The sequence below is a fragment of the Trifolium pratense genome, linkage group LG2, assembly GCF_020283565.1.
Source record: "Trifolium pratense cultivar HEN17-A07 linkage group LG2, ARS_RC_1.1, whole genome shotgun sequence".
Classification (NCBI taxonomy): Eukaryota; Viridiplantae; Streptophyta; class Magnoliopsida; order Fabales; family Fabaceae; genus Trifolium; species Trifolium pratense.
In genome coordinates, this window is record NC_060060.1 from 11,301,085 (window position 1) to 11,322,561 (window position 21,477).

At 32.0% G+C, this 21,477-nt stretch overlaps 1 protein-coding gene and 1 long non-coding RNA gene across 2 annotated transcripts; one reads left to right on the plus strand and one right to left on the minus strand.

Annotated features, from left to right (window-relative positions):
* Positions 1 to 2,043: 2,043 nt before the first annotated feature.
* On the plus strand, positions 2,044 to 2,760 carry LOC123908309. The gene is made up of 2 exons (XR_006809600.1): positions 2,044 to 2,151; positions 2,424 to 2,760. It is a non-coding gene; the product is annotated as an uncharacterized LOC123908309 (long non-coding RNA).
* An 8,597-nt stretch (positions 2,761 to 11,357) lies between these two features.
* LOC123904167 lies at positions 11,358 to 17,819 on the minus strand. Its single transcript, XM_045953858.1, has 5 exons — positions 16,714 to 17,819; positions 15,359 to 16,016; positions 14,349 to 14,740; positions 13,136 to 14,189; positions 11,358 to 12,379 (listed from the first exon to the last, which is right to left on the minus strand). Exons 1-5 carry the CDS (start codon positions 17,761 to 17,763, stop codon positions 11,358 to 11,360), a joined length of 4,176 nt encoding a protein of 1,391 aa, XP_045809814.1. The 5' UTR covers positions 17,764 to 17,819.
* Between the last annotated feature and the right edge of the window lie 3,658 nt (positions 17,820 to 21,477).

Below are 21,477 nucleotides of genomic sequence, written 5' to 3' on the forward strand. Positions count from 1 at the left end.
AATATCGGCCGAAAAATGGGTTTATAGTCAATTTTAGGTTTTTCGGCCGATTTTGAGGTTTATAGCCGATTTCAGGATTTTGGGTCGATTTTAGGTTTTCGGCCGAGTTTTTTGGGTTTAGGGACGATTTTAGATTCTTCGGCCGATTTTTTGGATGTTGGCCGATTTTGGGTTTTCGGTCGATTTTTGGTTTTTCAGCCGATTTTTTGGGTTTTCGGCCGGTTTTAGGGTTTATAGTCGATTTTTTGGATTTTGGCCGATTTTTTGGGTTTTCGGTCGATTTTTGGTTTTTCGGCCGATTTTTTGGGTTTTCAGCCGATTTTAGGGTTTATAGTTGATTTTTGGAATTTTGACCGATTTTAGGTTTTTTCTGCCGATTTTTCGGGTTGCCGGCCGATTTTAGGGTTTATAGTCGATTTTTTGGATTTTGGCCGATTTTAGGTTTTCGGCCGATTTTTTGGGTTTTCGGTCAATTTTTGGTTTTTCGGCCGATTTTTTGGGTTTTCAGCCGATTTTAGGGTTTATAGTCGATTTTTGGAATTTTGACCGATTTTAGGTTTTTTCTGCCAATTTTTCGGGTTGCCGGCCGATTTTAGGGTGTAGAGTCGATTTTTTGGATTTTGGCCGATTTTAGGTTTTCGGCCGATTTTTTGGGTTTTCGGCCGATTTTTTGGGTTTTCGGTCGATTTTTGGTTTTTCGGCCGATTTTTTGGGTTTTCAGCCGATTTTAGGGTTTATAGTCGATTTTTGGAATTTTGACCGATTTTAGGTTTTTTCTGCTGATTTTTCGGGTTGCCGGCCGATTTTAGGATTTATAGTCGATTTTTTGGATTTTGGCCAATTTTAGGTTTTCGGCCAATTTTTTGGGTTTTTCGGTCGATTTTTGGTTTTTCGGCCGATTTTTTGGGTTTTCATCCTATTTTAGGGATTATAGTCAATTTTTGGAATTTGGACATGTATATGGGCATTTAATTAAAAAAAATAGTCAAAAGTTTCTTATCAAAAAAATGAAGAAATGCACAAAATGTCTAATCCAATGGATTTGGACATGGATATGGACATTTAATTAAAAAATCGGATTTACATAATGGATACCCAACCATTTTTAGAATGGTCTGGTTAATATCCATATGACCGGATATTTTGCACACCCCTACCGGTAAGGTGGCAAAAGTAATTCTTTTATTCAGCTTGTTATGTTTATGTCATCCCTGTTGTTGTTGGCTATAACCTCACCAAACTGTACATAATGACAACAAATTGCATTTCTGAAGAAAAATAAAATTTCCATAAACTCCAACAATTCTATTTGGTGAATTCTTCGGTACACGTATTATGTGGACGTGTACCGGTACACTTCTGAGGTGGCAAGCATTTAATGCATATTTTATTTCTTTATTAAGTTTTCTATTTTAAACACTACTTTTTAATATTTACAAATGTATCCTTCATATTAATATATTCATCAATCATGTTCCACAATAAATCAAAGCATATCAAATCTTTCAACCTAGTTTTTTTTTTTAACAAGATTTAAATATTTTAATCCTTCAATATTTTCACCGTTTGATTAAATTCATGGGTCATATAAAATGTGTATCCTTGGATTTTTTTTGAATACTTTTTTGAATATTATTAGTTTATAAAGTTTAATATTTATTTATCATTTTTTTTTTGTTTACATATTTATTTATCGTTTAACCATATATTTACTTTTTTTACAAAAAAAAAAAAATTATAATTTTTAATATGTGTATATATTTTATTGTAATACTATTAATTTTTAGTGGTTCATAATATTTTATAGGGTTAAATCAATTTTTAGCCTCTGGAAAATTATTAAATTTAATTTTTCATCTTCATAATAAAATATCATATTTTTATCCCTACTAAATTTTTATGCATGCAATTATAGTGATGTTGTTAAGTTGATGTGTATTTATGATTATTTTGCAAATATAGAACATTATAAGAAGTTTCTCCAAAAATAAGGAGCTCAAAATTTGATTTTTAGGTCAAAATATTTGTTACCTTTATCTTAATTGTGTGTGTGCGCGCAGTATTCTTGTACGAACTACAGAATGGGAAAGCATCAAAGCTAATATGCCATGGTTGTTGGATGCCATTGTTTGTGTGGCATTGGACCTATTTGTATCCTTTATATGCAGTTTTTTTATGCAGCTTTTGATTTACGGTTACTCCCTCCGATCTAAAATATAAGCAAAGTTTCTCTTTCTCAGTTCATTAAATGATCTATGTATTTGTTCTATATTATTGACCGAATACAAAAAATCTTTCAATGAACCTAGAAAGAAAATCTTTGCTTATGTTTGAGACCAGAGTGAGTACTTATTTTTAATTGGCCTACCCTTAAGTCTTAATTATATATGTGCTAAAGTTGCAAAACCTTAACAGTGACACAGATAATATTGCAGTACATCAATTACAGATACCATCGAAAGACAAGTCCAAGTGAATATGGTAATTGTGAAGACTACAAAGAAGCCAGAAAAACTATTGTTTCTTGATTTCTAGAGATGTAACATTAATTTTGAATTGAACTAATATTAGTATATAGTACTTTCTACTAGTCCACTATAACATTCAACTATAGTATGCTGTGGACTATATGAGTAACTACCAATCAAAGTTAACAATGTCAAGCTTATGAAATTTGAACCGTTCATGGTTCTTAATTATACCTTATTTGTATTAAGCTCTATCAAATCAAATGATTAATTATAACCATGTGTTAACATAGATGGGGTTGATTAATACTTTCTGGTCTCATATATAAGCAAAAAAAATTCCAGGTTAATTGTATAACTGATGTATCTAGTCGATAATATGGATCACATACATCAGTTATTCAATGAAGTAGATACTTGAAACTGAAAAAAGCATCTTTACTTATATATATCATTATAAGAATTACATCTATTGATAGTACCATAACCGTTCATTTACATTTCTGAAAAATGTATAATTATATTGCTAAGATCTACAAATTGATTTGAAAACCTTGAACTTTATGTCATTATCAATAAAAATATAGAAAGATATGAGATTCATGGATTTGTCACACTCATGTATGTAGAATTGTGGAGAGATAGAACTTTGCCAAAATGTTATGGGACCAACGATAGGGGTTGGTGCAAAGTCCCACAAAGTTTGTCGCCGAGACCTCCTTTTGCAACCCTATTGATTCTAAGACACACTCTACGAAATTATCAAAATACACATGTCCCCTACCTTAGTCAGCGAAAGTTATTTTTCAAAATTTCTGATTTTTATAACGTCCGCTACTTAAGTAGCGGCAGGGTAAAATTGAAAAGTCGTAGAGCGCGAGTAACCGGTAAGGTGGCAAAAGTAATTCTTTTATTTAGCTTGTTATGTTTATGTCATCCCTGTTGTTGTTGGCTATAACCTCACCAAACTGTACATAATGACAACAAATTGCATTTCTGAAGAAAAATAAAATTTCCATAAACTCCAGCAATTTTATTTTCATTTAAAGCAAAGAAAACTATTTGCCACGTTTTAGGCCTACTAATTCGCATAATATATCATATAAACATGAGACTAATAGAGTACTGATGTAGATAATATCTGTCGGCCGAGTTACGGTCCAAAACAATTTTGACGGTCCAAAACAATTTTATTGACCAAGTTATTTCTTCCATATCAGCCATTCATGTCCTCCTCCACTACCCTATTTTTATAGGAATAGGTTTCCATGCACATTTTGGACTTAATTAGCTAATATTTCACTCATACGACTAAGTTGAAGGCAAAATAGTACTTGTATGCCTAACTGTTCATTCATGTTCGCCACATTCCTATTTTTGAAGAAGCGGATATTTGACCATATTTTTGTCATCAAATTGACCTTGAAATTAGTTTTATCTTCTTTTCGTTGTCCATAACCATTTCATTTATGATGTCACATATGTAGTAAAGTCGTATATGACTTTTTACTTCTTCAAATCTATGTTATAGTCTCTTGGGTTCTCATTGCACATTACCACGACCCTGTGAAAATGGTATATGACTTTTGACTTCTTCAAATCTATGTTATACATGATTTGACTATTCAATTTTTTGTGTAACCACATATCGTACTAAACAAATTAAAGGAAGAGTCTCATATATATGTATTTTTGTTAGTTATCAAATTGAAGGACACACAAATAATGATAGGAGATCTAGTATGTGCAATTTTAGTTGAAAATATAAATGAATGTAACATCACAAAATTAGGGATGAGACAATAAAATTAATAGCTTCGGAGGCCTTCTATAAGACCAACCTGAAAAACATCTTAATTGTTGGGTGAGTGAGTGAGTGATTATTTCCCACTAAGAGACCATTATAATAGCTAAAAACATGTTAATTTATCAACTGTGTAATCTTTGAGTAACAATAATACTATATTATATGTGGAAAATATAGTATATGTTGCTCACAAAGAGGGGGTGTAATGGACTCCTTAGAGGGGTAATTTTCCCTCTTACAATTGTGCTATAAAAAATTTCGGTTTCTAGAAACCGAAGTTTTCTCTAAATTTGCACCAAAAAAAATTCGATTTCTGCGAACCGAGTTTTTCTACAAAGGTAAAATTGAAATATTGGAGGGTTAAAAAGAATCACGGGAGGTCGGAAAAGAAATTATCATAAATAATGAGCCGTGAATTAAATTAGTTCCGCTAAAGGTAATGGGCCTTTTATTAGCCAGGTAGGGTATGCCAAACAACAGCAGCAATATGATTATTGCTCTTTAGACCCCTTGAATTGCTTCTAGGTCCTCAAAATTCTCAAAATACCCTTAATTTAGACTGAAGTTCGATTCTATCCTGCGTTGCAAAATGAAATTTCACTTCGGATACTAGGATTCTGAAATAATGTAAGTCGTGGGCTATTGCTACAAGGGTTTACACTAAATAAGTTGATGTTTTGTGTACGTGGTTAAAATCCATCGTTTGTCTTGTAAGTATATTTCGGTTGGTAAGAACATTATAGGTAATATACATGGATTAGGCTTCGAACTATGATACTATTTTAAGAAATAAATAAGTTTCGTAAAAAAAATGATTAAGTTGTTACAAATGTAGCTAGTGCCTAAGTGTATGATTCTTAAAAAATAATAATTTTATGGACTTATAGTCTATTTTGCTTTACTTTTCTTTTTGCCAAGGACAGAAGCAATATCTGTTTTTGAGTGATTAGGTCGAGTGTAAAGTTTTTAGGCATTTGTCTAAGGCCCAAAGCAAAGTTTGAACTAAAAAAAGAAAAGTCATAAGCTTTTTTAGGCATTTTACGCAATTTTGTTTTTCAGGTAAAGCAAATCTCGCCTATTTTGTAGGGGTACAACTCTATTTACTCATAATAAATTATCTAATTTTTTATGTATTAGTCACAAATAATAGTCGTGTGTATATTTTTTAATAAAAAATTAAAAATTTGATTAGGAATATTTTGGATAATTTAGTAAATTTGATAGTTCTGTTCATCACAAATAATAGTTCCGTTAATAGTATATATATATTCTTTTTTTATGAAAAATATTGTTTATGTTTCTATTTCTATATTCCGAATTTTACGCATATTCACCTTATTTTTTCTATAAATTTTTTATCGACTATTTTATTCTTTTTTTCTTTTAATAGATGATATTGAATTGATTGTATTAATCTATTTTGTTGTTATTTTTATGAGTACTAGCGGCCAGACAGGGCGCGTTTTGCGTCTGTCTGTGTCTATTATGTAAAATCATGTCAAAAATAAAATAAAAAAAGGTGTGCCTTATGTTATGGTGAGTTTATTAATAAAAGATTTTTGCCGCTAAAAAAATGTTTTATGTTATGGTGAGTTTGTTAATAAAAGATTTTTTGTTCTAAAAAAAATCAAGGGTATTGTTGGTATTATAAAAAGTCCACACCAAAAATTTTTGTATCCTCTTTATATTTACTAGCGGGTCAGGCAAGCGCGTTCCACGCCTGCCTGTGTCTAACTTATGTCCAATTAAAAAAAAATATGTCTTATGTTATGTTGAGTTTGTTAATAAAAGATTTTTGTTGCTAAAAAAAATATGTGCTTTATGTTATGGTGAGTTTGTTAATAATTTTTTTTATTGCTACTAAAAAAAATAAGGGTATTGTTGGTATTATGAAAAGTCCACACAAAAATTCATGTATCCTTTATATATAGTATAGATATAGAAGTACTGGCAGGTCAAGTGCGTTCCGCGCCTGCCTGTGACTAACTTATGTCCAAAAAAAAAGATGTGTCTTATGTTATGGTAAGTTTGTTAATAAAAAAAAATTTGTTGCTACTAAAAAAATCAAGGGTATTGTTGGTATTATGAAAAGTCCACACCAAAACCCATGTATTCTCTTTATATATAGTATTGAAGTATTGATATATAGTATAGATAAGTATAGAAGTATAGATTATAGATTGTTCTTATGTTTTGTTCTCATCTATAATTTTGTTTTGTTTTTCCTATTATACCCTTATTTTAATTCACCAATTTTTTTTTTCACACACTTTCTCTTTTCAATAAATTTAATATGTTATGTACCAAAAAAAAAATTTTAAAAAAACTTTAGTTTTTCAAATATATATTAAATCTTTTTTGGTTTCAACAATTACTCATAAATATTTAGAATTTACATGAGGGTATAATAGACAAAATAAAAAGAACTATCAAAACGACAAGTAATTTGAAACAAATATTTTTTTTCTAAAATGATAAGTAAAATGGAACGGAGTGAGTAGTAAAAATAATACATAATATTTGGGCCCCATTTTTTTGTATTATCAAATAGATAACCGTGTACTTCATTTGTAGTGTTAGGTAATGTATGGGAATCTTCAACTAATTTCTTCCTCTTCGATTGAATCTTGAGTCACCTTCTAAGTTGAAGTTGCTTAAAACTCAAATATTCCAGCACAACTAAAATGGATAGTAACACCTATCGTTGTTGCTTTTAGTTGAAAATAAGGAAATCTTAGCCCCAACCCAACAAATAATTAAATGAAAATTCAAAAGATGAAACAGATTGGAGAATATTTAAAATTTAATTTTTTTTGTCAGATAATAAGATTTTCTTTTTGGGAATATATTTGTAGTTTCTAATGTTTCTTTGCGAGAAAATGTGAGTAATATTTGGTCTTAAAATCATAATTTAGATGTATGTTTGATTTTGAGGTGAGAAAAATTGATTTTACAGAATTAATTATGTAAAATTGATTCTGGTCAAATTAAATTGAAGATAAAGTGATTTATGTTTGAATATATTCTATTTTAGGGGCAAGTCAGTTTGGATTAAAAAAGATGAGTTTCATATTCTTTTAATTTTATCGAACGGGGACAACTAAATCATCACATAACTTATAAAAATATTGACAGTCGAGAACTTCTACTTTCAAGTTTCAAACGACATCAATTATGTTGGTATTATATGCGTATATGTTTAGATGTGTGGCACATTTGCAAAAATATGTCAACGCAAAAAAACTTCTTAAAAATCACCATAGAAGAAAAGGTGGAGATCAGGAGATGCATTTGGAGATGTAGTCGAGCAACTAAATATACACCATATAATTTATATATATTAGATTCTCAATAAATTTAAAAAATATTTTTCATTTATAGTAAGGATCAGAGAGAGTATTTTTCAAGTGTCGTCGGTTAACGTAAATTATTTATCAAAATGATTAATTCAAGGTATATTCAGTTATTCACCATTATTATAAGTATCATTCTAATATTTATATTTTAATTTACGAAAGCATGCTTAGTAATCCGTCTATCATGACGTTCTTCTATAACCCTATTTGTACGTATATTACGTAGAAAATTTGATACATATAAGTTGACTATTGGTAATGAAGGCCTAGTTGATGTTAACAATAATAACAACATGGCGATTTTGATGTCTCAACTTTCTAGTTTTTTTATTCTATGCGTTTGCTGAAACCGACAAGCTAGCTACTAGTATGGAAATTAGAAACACATCTAAGGATCTAGCTAGTATCATATCATAAATGTGACTAGATCTATATTTGTGTGATGAGATGATTAAATAATTAATGTATCATGTTTGAAGTAGCAAAGTTTTTCACAAGAAAGGGGGGTTTGAATTGTGAACCTTTAAAAATTGTCCTTTTAAAAATTAGATATCAAAACATACGTTAGAATGATCTCAGAATAAATAATATAAGTTAGGAGAATGATCTTAGAACAATCTCTGAGTTGCAAACAAAAACAATAAGTGATTTGTGTGTGTTAGTGTTTGCACAAAATTAATATGAGTTTAAAGGAGAGAAGAGACACAATAATTTTATCCTGGTTCACCCCTTAATAGTATGGGCTACTCCAGTCCCCACGCTCCTGTGAGATTGTCCACTAAGAGATTCTACCGATCTCAAGATACACTTCTTCTTTGATCTAATCCAAGATCACAATCTTCCAAGCTTCACTTGCTTGATCTACCTAAGTCTTTCCTAGACTTTATGAGGTGTCACTCAATCAATAGTTACGTATTGACTTGAGCCAATCTTTACAATTTTGATAATGGTTTGGATCTAAAGCTTTCTCACTTAAACTAAGTTGAAAGGCTAGTTACAATAAAATCTCTCTTTGTTCACTCAAAATGGATACTGATCCTAGTATGATAATTTACAAAATATGGAGTGAAAGAGATCTTTAAAGAAGAGCTTAAAAACTTGTGTCACAAAGACAAGTAAATTGATTGTTGTAAATTGAACTCTTGCTCTTCAATGTTGCCAAAGCCTTCCTTTTATAGTTGAACCTTGAGTCTTCAGTTCCTTGGTCCCAAAGGAAGTTCTCCAACGGCTAGTTGATTCAAAATAGACAGCTCATGCTGAATTGTTGAGTGGATAAGCTCAAACTGATCTTTCTCAGAACGTTCTCCCTGCTGTTCTTCATATTTTCATTTAAAAGGGCCAAAATGACAGCTTGCAATGGGCTGTAGATAGTTGTTCATTGCTTCCTCACCAAGTATATCCGTTATAGACTAATTAGGCACGTTTTGGCCAGCTGTAGATTAGCTTGCAACTTCAAAAGCAAAGGACAGTCATTCTCAGCATCATTCTGAGATCGTTCTCCAATCTGGGCGAATTTTGCACTTGATCTTCAAATGGAGAATGATGCAGAACTGTGGCCAGCTGTAGTGTGAAGGGAATGCAGCTGTGATGTCCTTGCATAACTATTCACTTGTCCTTTCCATGTACTTCCTTTTCTTGATTAAAAATTAATCTCTTGGAGAATGTTCATTAAATAATGACATTGAAGGTACATGACAACTATGAGTTGAATGTGTGTTGTCTCATCCTTATTGGTCTATGTAATTCTTGTCCAAACACTCTTGATACACCTGATTAGATGATGCCTTGAGAAATTATCGTGTTGCACATGCTTGATCATTAACTTTGTCCAAAGAGGAAAGTCACTTTTCTTCCAATTATTCCTTGCCTTAATTGTTCATGAACTGTTGTGATCTTGTGAGTTAAAACCAAGATAAAGTGCTTCTTTGTCTTGTATATGGTTGACTTAATGAAATAAGTGCTTTTGCATTTATTCTTGTTCATGAGGAGAATATTGCAATTAAACCAGAGATCATTCTCAGACTGATCCTGAAGCTTCTCTTTTTGCCAAAACATAATGAATATCATTGAGATTAGAAGCTTAATTGTTCCTGACTAATTAAAACACTCAAGAGCACTTGTTAGATAACAATGAGATCAGAATTACATTTAAAATATAATTAAGATGTTTGTTATCTTTAAAACATCAAATTGGGATTTTGCATTTTGCCTCAACAATCTCCCCCTTTTTGATGATGACAAACTTCTTGAATTATGTTTTAAAAATGGGATTCTGATATAATCAATTCAGTAAACACAAATAAATTGTTTAGTGTTTTAATTTTCAAGCTCCCCCTCAATTCAAGCATCCAATTTTCATAATTGCTTAAGCATAAAGAATTGAGCAAAAACACATAATATGAATCAAAATAGATTTCATTAATCATCAAGCTCACAAAGTGAGAATCCAACATGATTTCTAGTTCATGATTAACACATAATGATTCAAGCAAAAGATAAAACATAAATCCTAGTTTAGAAAATAAAAACATAGTAGGAGAAGTTCTTATAGCAGCAAAAGGAACTTCCCAAAATATCTAATCCTCTAAACAGGTAAATTAAAACATGATTAAGCATTCAAAAAGACAAGTTCAATCTCCCCCTCATTTTCTCAAATCATTCTCCCCCTTTGTCATCATTGAAAAGGGTAGAAAAAGAGGGTTGCAGCAGAAGTTATTCAGGAATGGTGGGGCTGGAATCATCAGAGGATGTGGAGTTTTCAGGTTGTGGGAATGGCTCAACAGGTGGTGGTGGATTGGGAGGTGGTGGAACAATCTGAAGAGGAGTACAAACACACTCATTCAACCAGTTTCTCATGATCTGAAACTCAAGCATAATATACATTAACATGTCATTTTGCATTGACATGCCTCTTATCAGCTGAGTTAGATCCTTTCTCATCTGAGACATTCTCTTTTCAAGCTTTGTACGTTTGGGAGGCCTGGGATCAGTGGATGTACCAGCCTCATGTTGAAAATTTCCTTCAAAACCAGCAGGCATAGACCAAGTAGCAGCAGCAGCAGCATTTGCAGAGGAGCAAAAAGAGTCCAAAGTTGCAAAAGAATTTGGTAAAGATGGTAGTGTACCAGCAGAGAAGATGGGAACAGGTATTTGTGATGGATCAGGGCTGTTGGAAGTCATTAAATTCCTTACAAAATCAGTGCTAAACATGGATTGCAGACTTCCATGAGATGATGACATAAGTGGTAAAAACACAGAGGTATTGAATGGAGCAGTTGTAGAATGAAATCCTTGGAGAATCTTTCCAGCTTGTTGAGATGAAGTTTCTACTTCATTAGAGAAAGTTGGTCCAAGATTCAAAGATGTATTCAAATTGATTGGCTGTGTATCAGAGATGGTAGTGTGAATATCCACATTTTCACCAGTTGGGAGAACATTCTCAGATTGTTCTCCAGATGCTCTAGCAAGCATATCCAGGTTGTTATCAGGATCAATTCTCTTCCTTTTGTTTCCAATGTCAGTAGAGGTGTTGCCAGGAGTGATTTCCTTTTTCATGTGACTTAGATTTTTTGTTCCAAAAGTAAACCATTGATTATCAAAGAGTTGTTTAGACTCATCTACATGGTTATCTCTAAAAATCCTAGTGAGTAACATTCCATAAGGTAAGGCTATCTTTTTGATTCCAGAATTTGCAATTGTGATCATGTGTTGAAGAATCAAATAAGGTTAATCAAGTGGAATACCTTTAGATAGATGATACATGACAAGTAGATCATTATCAGTTACCTTATCTTTGCTTCCTGTCCTAGGAAAGAAGGAATGTTGACACATGTTGTGGAAGATTTTAAACTCCTTCTTAAGCAGAGATGATGGTGGTTGTTCCCTATGAGCTCCTTCATCAGTAAACATTTCAACGATCAAAGCATCTTTGCTTATGTTTTGAGCTGCATACCAGTCTTTTCCATACAGAGTTTCTCCATTTCTCTTAACTTCAAGTAGCTTACTAATTGAGTCTGCTGTAACATGGATTTCGACTCCTTTGATGTTGGAGATGATCAAGTCTTTGTCAGGATGCACCTTGGCATTGAAATAGAATGCTTGTACCAACAGAGGCATTGTGGTATCTTTCATCTGAAAAAATTTTGTCCATCCTTGTGGTTCCACAAATTTTAGCAAGTCTACTCCTCCCTTAGCAATTTCTTCAAAATCATAAATTCTTCCAGAAGCAACAGGTTTGGTTTTCCAATATTGATCAAACTTAGCTTCTTCTTCAGGATGAATGAGTGGAACTTCAAGCAGCTCTCCTTGAGGTCTTTTCCTTTTAGGTAAGCTCTTCTTCTTCGGAATTTTGACAGCAGTAGCAGAACTCTTTTTGATTGAAACAGGTGAATGTTTTGCAGGTACAGATTTTGATGAGGTGAGAGGTTCAAGCACAATTTTTTCAAGTTCAGAATCTGAGATGGTTTTGTCAGAATCTGAATCATGAATGGTGTGTACAGTGTTGTCAACAACAGGTTTCTTTCCTGTACCAATTCCAGACATAATACGAGATGATCTTCTGATTTTTGAAGAATCATAAGATTTGGCTTTCTTAGATTTGAAAATGATTGGTGGAGTTTCAGCTTGACTTGGTACAACAATGGTAGGTTTAGGAGTGGTGGTACCATCCGTTTTAGGGTTAGGTTTTTGGGTAAGTTGGATGGTTTCTTCTTCTGAGGGATCGTTCTCAGAAGGTTCATCAGCTTGTTCTGTAGGAGGTTTAACATTTGATTTGTGAAGGAGGTTCAATTAATTTGGGTGGAAAAATCTGAGAAAGAGGTTGCAGATCTAAGGGTTCATTTGGATCATAGAAATTGGATTGATCAAAGGTTTGAGGGTTTGAGGAGTCAGAGGTTTCTGATGAAGATGAAGAGTTTGATGAGGATGAAGGTAGAGGTGGAAATGGAGCTCGTGTACTTCTTCTTCATGGATTCTTAGTTCGTGCCATTTTTGAAGAAAGAAGAAAAAATAATTGATTGAAGGTGATGTGATGAAATGATGAGTTTAGGTGAGTATAAAAAGAGGTGGAAGCTTGGGAAGGAGGAAGAGTGTAGTAGGCTAGGTGTACTTGATGGTAGAGATGAATAGTGAGTTATTGTACTTGATTTTAGAAAAGAAAAGGAAAGAGAAGAAAGAGAAATTGATCGTGGTAAGCCAATGAGGAGAGAGAGAACATATCTTCTTTAATGCTTATCATAAATTTAAAAAAGCAAAAACCAAGGAAAAAGCCGTTTGAGAGTGAATTCAAAAATTTACTTAAACGCAGATCTGAGAACGTTCTCAGAAGGTTGCAAAAAGACTAAGTAATTTAATATTTCAAGTCTGGCTTGGATTTCTGATGATTTTTAACTTTTCCTTGATAAAATTGAATCGTTCCTCAACTAAAGGCTTAGTAAAAATATCAGCTAACTGATTTTCAGTATCAATAAAAACTAATTCAACATCATTTTTGTTAACATGATCACGAATAAAGTGATGTTTAATTTCAATGTGTTTTGATCTAGAATGTTGAATGGGGTTTTTTGACAGATTAATAGCACTAGTGTTATCACATAAAATTTTGATTTTTGTGTACCTTAATGAGAAGTCTTCAAGTTGATTTTTGATCCATATTACTTGAGAGCAACAAGTTGCTGCAGATACATATTCTGCTTCAGTTGTTGAAAGTGCTATGGTATTTTGTTTTCTGCAACACCAACTTACAAGAGCTTCCCCAAGAAATTGACATGCTCCACTTGTGCTTTTCCTCTCAACTTTGTCACCAGCATAATCAGCATCACAAAATGCTCTTAACTCAAAATGTGATTTCTTTTGGTACCAAAGACCAACATCTGGTGTACCAACTAGATATCTAAAAATCCTTTTTACTGCAGTTAAGTGAGATTCCTTTGGTGATGTTTGAAATCTAGCACATAGACCTACTGAGAAAACAATGTCTGGTCTACTTGCAGTTAAATATAGGAGTGATCCAATCATTCCCCTATATTCTTTTTCTGATACATTTTTCCCTTTTTCATCTTTGTCTAAACTTGTTGATGGATGCATTGGAGTTGACATTATCTTGGCCTCATTCATCTTGTATTTCTTGAGAAGATCTTTTATGTATTTTTCTTGACTGATGAAAATTCCATCTTCATGTTGCTTGATTTGCAAGCCAAGAAAGAAACTAAGCTCTCCCATCATGCTCATCTCAAATTCACTTTGCATAAGTTCAGAAAATTCTTCACATAACTTTTCATTAGTAGCACCAAATATAATATCATCAACATATACTTGTACAATAAGTAAATCATGTTTATCAATTTTTTTAAAAAGTGTAGTATCAATTTTTCCTCTAGAAAAACCATTTTCAAGTAAAAATGAGCTTAATCTTTCATACCAAGCTCTTGGGGCTTGTTTTAGTCCATAAAGAGCTTTGGTTAATTTAAAAACATGGTTAGGTTTATGTTGATCAATAAACCCAGGAGGTTGATGTACATAAACTTCTTCATTTAAAAAACCATTTAAAAAAGCACTTTTCACATCCATTTGAAAAAGTTTAAAACATTTATGTGAAGCATATGCAAGTAAAATTCTAATGGCTTCTAATCTAGCCACTGGAGCAAAAGTCTCATCATAATCAATACCTTCTTGTTGATTATATCCTTGAGCTACAAGTCTTGCTTTATTTCTTATTACCTTACCATTTTCATCAAGTTTGTTTCTGAAGACCCACCTTGTTCCAATGATTGAGTGATTTTGTGGAAGTGGTACTAGATTCCAAACCTCATTCTTTTCAAATTGCAGGAGTTCTTCTTTCATGGCTTCAGTCCAAGATTCATCAGTGATAGCTTCATTTATTGATCTTGGTTCTATCTGAGAGATCATTGCCAGATTATTCTCCTTGTTCAGTAAAGCCCTTCTAGTTCTTACACCATCTTCAGTATTTCCTATAATTTGTTCTGGTGGATGATAACCAACAGTTCTCCAAGTCTTTGGAGGTCCTTGAGCTGTAGGTTCTTGATTCTCATCATTACTTTGTTCATTCCTTACTTCTTCTTCATCATTAAAGGTGTTGGTATATGATATATCTTCATATTCATCAAACTTGACATGCATGCTTTCTTCTAGAGCTTGTGTTTTCAAATTGTATATTCTATAAGCTTTTGAGGTTAGAGAGTAACCTAAGAATATTCCCTTATCTGATTTGGAATCAAACTTACCTAAGTTGTCTCTGATATTCAAAATGTAACAATAACATCCAAAAATATGAAAGTAGGAAATATTTGGTTTAATTCCTTTCCAAAGTTCATAGGGTGTCTTATTCAAAAATTTTCTTATGGTAACCCTGTTCAAGATGTAGCAAGAAGTATTGATGGCTTCAGCCCAAAAATATTTTTCAACATTTGATTCATTTATCATAGTTCTTGCCATCTCTTGTAAAGTTCTATTTTTCCTTTCAACAACTCCATTTTGTTGAGGAGTTCTTGGACAAGAAAAATTATGAGATATACCATTATTGTTTAGGAATGATTCAAAGTGAGAGTTTTCAAATTCTCCTCCATGATCACTTCTTATAGAGACAATATTGGTACCTTTCTCATTTTGAACTTGTAAACAGAATGTTTTAAAAGCTTCAAAAGATTCATCTTTATGTTTTAAAAATAACACCCAAGTGAACCTTGAAAAGTCATCAACTATGACAAAACCATAATTTTTGCCACCAAGACTAGTAGTTTTGACAGGTCCAAATAAATCTATGTGAAGTAGTTCAAGAGGTCTTTTTGTTGAAACAAAATCTTTTGGTTTAAAACTACTTTTAACTTGTTTACCCTTTGCACAAGATTCACACACTTTATCTAGGTCAAAACTAATATCAGGTAAGCCTCTAACTAGATCAAGTTTAGAGAGTTTTGACATAGTCTTCATACTTATATGTCCAGCCCTTTTATGCCAAATCCATTTGTCTTTTTCAAGAGAAACAAAGCAGGATTCAGTAGGCAGTTCATCTAAGTATATGACATATACATTCTTTATTCTTGATCCATAGAAAAGAGTTTTGTCAGATTGTTTTATTTCACAAGTATGAGATCTAAAAATAACTTCAAGACCATTGTCACATAATTGACTAATGCTAATTAAGTTATGTTTAAGTCCTTCTACATAGTGAACATTTTCAATTTTTGCAGAATTATTCTTACCAATAGTACCTTTACCTTTTATACTTGCTTTTTCATTGTTTCCAAAGGTAACTGTTCCTCCTTCCTTCTTGTCAAATGAAAGAAAGCTTTGTCTATCTCCTGTCATATGTCTTGAGCAACCACTGTCCAAGTACCAAGGCTTTTTCTTCATTGCTAGATGACATTCCTGTATTTGAATTTAATAAATTCTTAGGTACCCATAATTTTTTGGGTCCTTGAAGGTTAGTGCTCTTATAAGGCATCTTCTTATATTGATAAGATGATCTCTTATAAGGAGGTTTTGAATAAAAATTTCTTTTTAGATTGTTCTGAGAATGTTCTGATCTATAAAGAGATTTCTTTTTAAAACAAAATGGTTCAAGATGTCCATCCTTGTGACAGAATGAGCATTTATATTTTTGAAATCTTTTTTCTTTATGAGGAACAAAAATATTTTCAATTAGTTTCTTATTTTGAAAAGGTTTGTATCCCAATCCAGTTCTATTATATGAATTACCTTGTGATCCCAATATATTTTCAAAAGTTTCTGTGGTGCTGACAAACTTTGTTAAATCTTTTTCAAGTTTAGACACTTTTTGTTTTAAAGTGATATTCTCTTTTTGAATCATAGAACATTCTTTCATTTTATTATTGTCTCTAAGTTCTTTAATTTGCTTAGAAAGTCCATCATGTGCAAGTTGCATATTTTTGATTATCTGTTTCATTATATCATTATCAGATTTATATTCATCTCTTTCTTTAGTTAACTTAGTGACTTCATCTCTAAGTTGACCATTTTTAGAATTTAGAATTTGAGAGTCATATAAAAGATTATCAAAGAGATGTTCAGTTTTTTGACAAGATGAACAAGGATCTAGAGTTACCTCTTCAATGTTTGCATTTGTCATGAGACATACATTAGCTTCTTGTTCTTCTTCTGCTTCTTGTACTTCATCTAACTCATCCCAGGTTGCCATCATGGATTTGTAAGGAGAGTTCTTTTGTTTAGGACATTCATTCTTGTAGTGTCCAAATTGGTTGCATCCATAGCATTGTATTTTGCTGATATCTACTTCTGGTTTAGATCCATTTCTTCTTGGTGAAAAGTTCTTCTTAATCTGATTTCTTCTCATCATTAGCTTTTGTATCCTTCTGGATAAAAATGCTAACTCTTCTTCATCATCTTCTTGAAGAAACTTGTTGTCTTCCTCCACTGCTTCTTTGTTCTTAGAACGTTCTTTAGTCTGTGAATCTAATGCAATCATCTTGTTTTTCATAGGTTTGTCTTCCTGGAGAATGGACTCATGAGCTTTTAAAGATCCAATGAGATCTTCTAATTTAACCTCAGTGAGATCTTTTGACTCTGTGATTGCTGTTACTATGTGTCTCCAACTCTTTGGTAAACATCTAAGCACTTTTCTCACTCTTTCATGTATAGAGAATTTCTTCCCTAATGAGTTAAGTTCATTTATGATAATTGTGAATCTTCCATACATCTGATCAATTGATTCATCTTCCTTCATTTCAAATAGCTCAAATTTTCTAACACCAATGTCAATTCTTGTTTCCTTGACACGACTTGTTCCTTCATGGTGAGTTTGGAGTGTTGTCCACATTTCTTTGGCCGTTTTGCATTCCATGATCCTGTCATATTCTTCCCTACACAAAGCACTTTTAATAAATAATTGAGCTTTAGTATTTAGAAGTACCCTATCTGCTTCTTGAGTTGTCATTTCATCTTTTGTCTTTGGAGTAGTAGAGTCTTTTACTAATGGAGTATAGTCACCAACTTCAATCACTGTCCACATGTGCGTATCTTGTGATCTAAGAAATAGTTCCATCTTGTCTTTCCAATAGTAGTAGTCATCTCCTTCAAATAGTGGTGGCCTATGTGAAGATCCTCCTTCTGATATAAACTTTGCGCTTTTATTCATTACTTCCTTCCTGAATCTTTTCCTCTAGCACTTGTTAGATGCTCAACCTTAGAGGCAGAGCTCTGATGCCAATTGAAGTAGCAAAGTTTTTCACAAGAAAGGGGGGTTTGAATTGTGAACCTTTAAAAATTGTCCTTTTAAAAATTAGATATCAAAACATACGTTAGAATGATCTCAGAATAAATAATATAAGTTAGGAGAATGATCTTAGAACAATCTCTGAGTTGCAAACAAAAACAATAAGTGATTTGTGTGTGTTAGTGTTTGCACAAAATTAATATGAGTTTAAAGGAGAGAAGAGACACAATAATTTTATCCTGGTTCACCCCTTAATAGTATGGGCTACTCCAGTCCCCACGCTCCTGTGAGATTGTCCACTAAGAGATTCTACCGATCTCAAGATACACTTCTTCTTTGATCTAATCCAAGATCACAATCTTCCAAGCTTCACTTGCTTGATCTACCTAAGTCTTTCCTAGACTTTATGAGGTGTCACTCAATCAATAGTTACGTATTGACTTGAGCCAATCTTTACAATTTTGATAATGGTTTGGATCTAAAGCTTTCTCACTTAAACTAAGTTGAAAGGCTAGTTACAATAAAATCTCTCTTTGTTCACTCAAAATGGATACTGATCCTAGTATGATAATTTACAAAATATGGAGTGAAAGAGATCTTTAAAGAAGAGCTTAAAAACTTGTGTCACAAAGACAAGTAGATTGATTGTTGTAAATTGAACTCTTGCTCTTCAATGTTGCCAAAGCCTTCCTTTTATAGTTGAACCTTGAGTCTTCAGTTCCTTGGTCCCAAAGGAAGTTCTCCAACGGCTAGTTGATTCAAAATAGACAGCTCATGCTGAATTGTTGAGTGGATAAGCTCAAACTGATCTTTCTCAGAACGTTCTCCCTGCTGTTCTTCATATTTTCATTTAAAAGGGCCAAAATGACAGCTTGCAATGGGCTGTAGATAGTTGTTCATTGCTTCCTCACCAAGTATATCCGTTATAGACTAATTAGGCACGTTTTGGCCAGCTGTAGATTAGCTTGCAACTTCAAAAGCAAAGGACAGTCATTCTCAGCATCATTCTGAGATCGTTCTCCAATCTGGGCGAATTTTGCACTTGATCTTCAAATGGAGAATGATGCAGAACTGTGGCCAGCTGTAGTGTGAAGGGAATGCAGCTGTGATGTCCTTGCATAACTATTCACTTGTCCTTTCCATGTACTTCCTTTTCTTGATTAAAAATTAATCTCTTGGAGAATGTTCATTAAATAATGACATTGAAGGTACATGACAACTATGAGTTGAATGTGTGTTGTCTCATCCTTATTGGTCTATGTAATTCTTGTCCAAACACTCTTGATACACCTGATTAGATGATGCCTTGAGAAATTATCATGTTGCACATGCTTGATCATTAACTTTGTCAAAAGAGGAAAGTCACTTTTCTTCCAATTATTCCTTGCCTTAATTGTTCATGAACTGTTGTGATCTTGTGAGTTAAAACCAAGATAAAGTGCTTCTTTGTCTTGTATATGGTTGACTTAATGAAATAAGTGCTTTTGCATTTATTCTTGTTCATGAGGAGAATATTGCAATTAAACCAGAGATCATTCTCAGACTGATCCTGAAGCTTCTCTTTTTGCCAAAACATAATGAATATCATTGAGATTAGAAGCTTAATTGTTCCTGACTAATTAAAACACTCAAGAGCACTTGTTAGATAACAATGAGATCAGAATTACATTTAAAATATAATTAAGATGTTTGTTATCTTTAAAACATCAAATTGGGATTTTGCATTTTGCCTCAACAATGTTCAGGTTAGTTTTCAGTATTGCCTGTAGTGCTGTGCTTAACAAACTTGTATTATATTTGTGTTTGGGCGTGAAGATGGCCATGTATTAATTGGAACCTTGTAGTAGTTTAAACCTTTTTTTTTAGATATTATAATAATTTTTTACAACTATTTTTATTCTTTACTGTTTTCTAATTAAAACTCACATTCTTTGATTTGTCAACTTGAATCGAAAATTATATTTTTATCAAGTTCGGATTAATAAATTCAAAATAAATGTTGTATTTTTTCAATCCAGCTCGATAAATTCAACAAGAGCACAACTATAAGAATCATGAAAATGATAAAGATACGAGTAAATAACAATCCGTGTATTCATGAAATTACTTACTCTCTCTATGATAAAAATAATCAAAATTTACTTTTTTTAGATTTATTGAATAATTAATATATCTAATTTATATAGATAATATACAATGAACCTAAAAATTAAATTTTGTTTATATTTTATCACAAAAAGAATACATTACATATACCTACATATACCTACAACACAGTACTAACCAGTTTGAAAAACACAAACAACAACACACCTATACAGCATGCACCCAATGCCAAACTTGGCACATTTGTTGTTAGCTTTTATTACTTTCATTAATGTTTGTAGCTACCATATAAGCTTTTCGAATTTACTATAGTAAACTATGTTGTTTGCTCTTTTTTTTCTAAAATATAAATAAAAATATGTAAACAAAATTTTTATATCAATGTGTCAAAAAAAAATTTATATCAAATACATTAACTTTTGTTAACCTATTTTTTACTCATATTTTAGAATAAAATGAGCATTTTTTTTTTTTTTATAGAGTTATTTTTTTAAAAAATAAATAATTTAAACAAGATAAAAACTAATTACTGTTTGCCATGGAAAATCACAACTAATGATTTACAGAAGTAATAAAATCATACATGTACATGATGTACTTGTTGTTTTAATTTGGTCCACTAAATATCTTGTGTATTGTGTTTACATATGGAGGTTTAAATAAATCTGACATGTTCAATAAAATGACAAAAGAAAATCATACTGGTAAGTGGAAATTGGAGGATGCGTAGAATTAATGAGTACGACAACGTACATTTTGACATAGACTACTCAAAATATCTGCATTCAAAGTTCAAACAAAGGCTCCTAATACAGCACATTTTTTGGTTTTTCATTCATTCAAAGCTTGACTCATGCTTCTTCTATTATTTAATTTTCAAATGTACATTTCACCATGTAGGGATTTTAAACGTGTGAGGTAGAAAAAGTTGAGACACACGGTTAATTAGTTACTCTATCTGACAGTAAGGAACCAAACCAATTACAGTAATTTTTTATAAGCTTGATTTGGTTCGGACACAAATATCAAACCACACTAAGAGATATTCTTGCATGGTTTTTAGACTAAAAATTTGCATTTGGTCACACACTCATCCGATTAATTGTGGACTTCAAAATTGTTTTTTATTATATTATTTTAATTACTTTTTATTTATTCTCATGTTTTGTTTGGTCGTGACCAAATATAATATTTTGATCATGTAACCACAAAAATTATTTCCCAATGTAAATCAACTAATTTTGATTGGTTTTGTTTTATTTTCTGTAACTACATGGCTGCTACATATATTTTTATAATTTTTCTGTTCAACAAGGCATCCCATTTTTATACATTTTTTCTTGCTTTAAATTAATTTTTGAAAAAATGGGTTAATAATTTCTAAAATTGTTTGAAACTAATACTATTAGGATAGTGATTAGAGAAAGTTTAAGTAATGATAAGAGATTGAAATTCCTATCACATAGACACGTAACTTGTGCAACATTTGTATTTAAATTTAAAAGTGAGAGAGGGTCATATTCAAATAAC